At 32.3% G+C, this 4669-nt stretch overlaps 1 protein-coding gene across 1 annotated transcript in view; it reads left to right on the forward strand.

The window, feature by feature from the left end:
• Positions 1-3156: 3156 nt before the first annotated feature.
• Positions 3157-4669, forward strand: part of LOC112514625 (psbP domain-containing protein 4, chloroplastic) — a 2033-nt gene continuing 520 nt past the window's right edge. The window contains exons 1-4 of the mRNA XM_025121199.1: positions 3157-3519; positions 3890-3993; positions 4127-4238; positions 4333-4560. Of these exons, the coding sequence (XP_024976967.1) occupies positions 3228-3519; positions 3890-3993; positions 4127-4238; positions 4333-4560 (736 nt within the window). The 5' untranslated portion in view covers positions 3157-3227. The remainder of the gene's footprint in view (positions 3520-3889; positions 3994-4126; positions 4239-4332; positions 4561-4669) is intronic.

Consider the following 4669-nt stretch of genomic DNA (forward strand, 5'->3'; position numbering starts at 1 on the left):
AAAATCCTTAAGCAAAATTCTTTGATTTCATTCAAATAATAAACATGATTCATATAAAAACAGTAAAAGTTTTATGCAAAAGAGTTTAGAAATTAGTCACCTTAACAAACTTTTGAAATCAAACACTTGAAATCAACTTGAATCTCCAGACAAGAAATAATCCGGTCAACTTCTCTTCTCTTTTAAATCGCACAACAAGGAACTCAAAAACAAGAAGAGAAAATATGGAGGCTCAGCCTCCCTTTTATACTTTATAAAACAGGAAAGGCGGCTAACACAGCCCCTTTTTCTCACAAAACTCTCATGCATGCATACATACACCATGTATGTATGTATATATATATATATATATATATATATATATACCATGCATACATATAAATATATAACATATGCATTTCATATTGTGCACATTTTCACATCCCAGCATGATCAAACGTAACAATTTATCATGCTATCACGTAATCATTTAAATCAGATAATCACATATTATTTACTTTGGGTGATAACCAGGATCAAGTTATCACACGTAAGAAAAGATCTACACCATCAATCGTAATTGAATGTCAACACTGGTAAGGTGACACCAAGATGTACTGGATCAATTCTTTTCTAAAGCACAATTCATGGATGTGCATGAAATTAGAAACGATCAAAGGTTTAGATTTTTCTTATAAATTTTACCATAACTTCTCTCACACGATCATTCGCTAATGGGTGGGTTAGGTAATGAATAAAATGTAATTTTTAAGATGAGTCAAATCGGAACCATTTTGATTTTTTTTTTCTTCTTATTTTGAAAAACATGAATCTTGTTTTAAAAATGAACCTTTTGAAAGTTCGGAGTTCTTCATCAAATGCTTATATAGGTAAATGCTTGTTAAGTCACATGTCAAAGATTAAGAATCTTATCCAGTAAGAGCGAAAGAAATGACCTACAGTTTTACCTGTTAATTGAGAGCGACGACTTCTATCCTGTTAATGCTGGCATACGATGCTGTTATAATGGAATAAATAATATCAGATAAAGTAAGTGACGATGTTGAATTACACCTGTATGGCAAGTGTTTGGATAAATGACCCCTTAGTTACACAAAATATGAATAAAGACAAAATTAGTTTCATTTTGATACAGTTTTTAAAAATGAAACAGTAGAAAAGACTTTCTTAGTCATTATGAGATATTCATGTCGTCACTAAAAATTGTAATTGCTTTTTTTTTTTCTTTCTAAATATCTTGATTGTTAATTTTATAATCTATAAGATAATATGTTTTCTTGTCGCTAGATGTCAATTTTACTTTTAATAATACTGTTATTCAGTGGTTGCTTATATACATGATTTAGATTAACTGTAATAAAATAAATAATTAAAAAAGACGAATATTTATGATAAATACTATCAAAGTTAAGTATACAGAACAAGACGAGGGATCGTGTAAGAATAAGAGTTAAGATGAGAAGCGTAAGAAATGATTTGAACCCTTCATCACTTTTAATCTCGTCTCCACTCCATGAATTGGATTTCTCACAGTAATTGATTCAGTGCATCTTATTAGTATTGATATTCAATTATGATTGATCTAAATGTGGACCTAAGATACATTAGTTACTGATAGAAAGTAATGCGACCTAAGATGCTCTTTTTCACGTTCTTAATTAGTGTTGGCCGAATCTGAATCACATTATAGAAATACAACCCTTATTTACCACTTCATAATCATAAAAACTAGAGAGAAACATGTATGAGGATTAAGTTTGATAATTTGGAGAGTTTGGAATCTGAATCGCAATTGATGATTTATGTTTGTTATCCTGGTTTTTCGTTTCAGATCTCCCATTCAGATGTAGACACCATCCTTATGAGGGCAGAACCACTAGTATTAGTTTGTATTGTTCATCTTGTTTTCTTTTCACTTCAGTTCAAAGTTTATTTTGTATTATATTTTTATAAAGATTTCATTTTATATAACTCCATTTTTTGAGACACCGTGTTGCGAAAAATCAAACACGATATTAAAATCGGGTTTATAAGACATCAAAAAAAATTAAGTGTCTTAATAGGTCATTTTATAGGACCAAAAAAGGAAGTGTTCTTTCTAAAAACGTTGTAATAAGTTTATAAGATACTTTTGAGCGTCTTAACAAGTTTTTTAAGATACTCTTAACCCATTAGCAGTTTTATATGACATTATTTGAAAGTGTATCATAAAAACAAATGTCATATAAAAAAATGGGTTTATAGGTCCTATTAATTGCTAATGCAACGCATTGCATTAAAAACGTCCTAAAAGTCTTGTTAAGACGTCTAAAAGCGTTCTATAAATTTATTACAACGACTTTAAACATGACGTTTTAATTTTTAGTCATATAAATTAAGTTCTATAAAATGGTTTATTAAGACGTTAGAGATTATAATGCTTTACAAATCCAGTTTTATTATAGTCACTACAACAAATTTGGGTTTATAGGACACTCTCAATCTCTAAGTGTCCCAATATACCGTTACATGACTTAATTTATAGGACCAAAATATAAAACGTCATATCTAAAGGCGTTGTAATAAGTTTATATATGCTTTTGGGCGTCTTAACAAGTTTGTAAAGACATTTTTAATAAAAAGTATCGCATTGACAACTTTATAGTACACTTTTAAGAAATTGTCCTATAAACTCAATTTTTTATAGGACACTTGTTTTTATTAGATTTTTTTTAAATAGTGTCCTATAAAGTTGATAATGGGACGCTTTATATTAAAAGTGTTCTAAAAAACTTATTACAACATCAAAAAAGTCATATAAACTTGACACAACACCATTAGATAGAATACTTTATTTTTTTGGTCTTATAAACCAAGTCCTATAAAAAAAGTCTATTAAAACATTTAGAATTTAAGAATGTTCTATAAACTCGATTTTATTGCACGAGATTTCAAATAGAATTGTCAGAGAAAGTGAAAAATAATGGATTCTAGGATTAATCTTGTATGTCCACTTTTGGCAACCTGAGCTGAACACGTGGCCAATTCCAAGCCAGATTTTGATCATTTTCAGATAAGTGAATTTCAACCATGCAAATTTACAAAGGATTTGTACATCATGCATAAAACTTTGTACATTTATCAGTCTACATTCACTTGAACTCAAAATGGAAACACACCCTCTAATCTTCTCTCACATCACTACCTCACTCAGTTCATCTTAACTTGAAGGTCTTAACAGAAACAAGATGAGCACAGTTGGATTTAAAAGTTTAGGGTTTTCTTTAAAAAACAGCAACCAAAGACACAGTCTTGTTGCAGCTGGTTGCTCATCTTCTTCACCTGAAAGAGTTTCTGCGACAAAGATTCATGAAGAAAATGAAAATGGGGTGGTTTTGGGAAGAAGAACAGCAATGGTTTCTGGGGTTTCATTGGTTTCCTCAGGCTTAATGATGGGAATCCCAAGGGAGGGAGTGGCTGTAGTGAAACAAGGACTTTTAGCTGGAAGGATTCCAGGACTGTCTGAACCTAATGAACAAGGTTGGTTCTTTTCTATTTGATTCTTAGAACAAGGGTGTATTGTTAATAATAATTTGGACTGTTTTATGACAATTTATAGTATTATAAATGTATAGAAAATTTCATGAATTTGTGTTACAGATATTAGGAAATGAGGAGAACATGTTGAGGGAAACTGGATGATTTAAACAGAAACTAGAAATGCTTAATTTGAATGATAGAACTGGTTTGTTGTTGTGGGTTTCAATCCTGCTTCCACAATGAGAAACAAACTTGTAAAACATATACATATATATATATATATATATGTGTGTGTGTGTGTTTGTGTGTGGGGGGCGGCCTGTGGTTTGTTGTTAGTCATCTTTCACGTGGTTAAAACATGCTCAGACAGGTTGGAGGACTTACCGCAGACCAGATGAGAAGTCTGGAGGACATGGAGTTGGGTGGAGTCCCATCATCCCCTATGCCTTTTCGGTTCCTGATGGTTGGGAAGAGGTAATACATATCTCTTACTCCAATTATCTTGTACAAGAAATCTTTAAAAAAGACAAGATAATCTTGTGGGGGATCTCCATATGAACTGTTGGCTGTTGCAGTTTCATGATGTGATATCATCTCTTAATTTCAGTCACCAGTATCCATAGCTGATCTTGGTGGAACTGAGATTGATCTCAGATTTGGTAGTCCAAGCGAAGGCCGGCTCTTTGTCATCGTTGCACCTGTTCTCAGATTCGCAGACTGTGAGTTAACATTCATTAATGAAGCAAAAAGTTTCAAGATTTCTTCATCTCCAACTAAAGATTGCATGTGTTACATTTTGTAATGCATATATAGATCTAGAGGATGATGCCCGGATAGAAAGAATCGGACCTCCAGAGAAAGTGATCAACGCATTTGGGCCAGAGGTAATCGGAGAGAACGTAGAAGGGAAAGTGATGAATAGCAAAGTTAAGGAATATTCGGGAAGAAAGTATTACCAATTCGAGTTAGAACCACCACACTGTCTCATCACAGCCACTGCAGCTGGGAATCGTCTCTACTTGTTCAATGTACTTGCAAATGGTAATGAATCCATTCTGTTATTCACAGCCATGCATTATGCATATATATACACATTCCTAATGATGTCATGAATCCATCCTGTTATTCACAGCCATGCATTATGCATATA

The sequence above is a fragment of the Cynara cardunculus genome, assembly GCF_001531365.2.
Source record: "Cynara cardunculus var. scolymus isolate 2C chromosome LG 6, CcrdV1, whole genome shotgun sequence".
Classification (NCBI taxonomy): domain Eukaryota; kingdom Viridiplantae; phylum Streptophyta; class Magnoliopsida; order Asterales; family Asteraceae; genus Cynara; species Cynara cardunculus.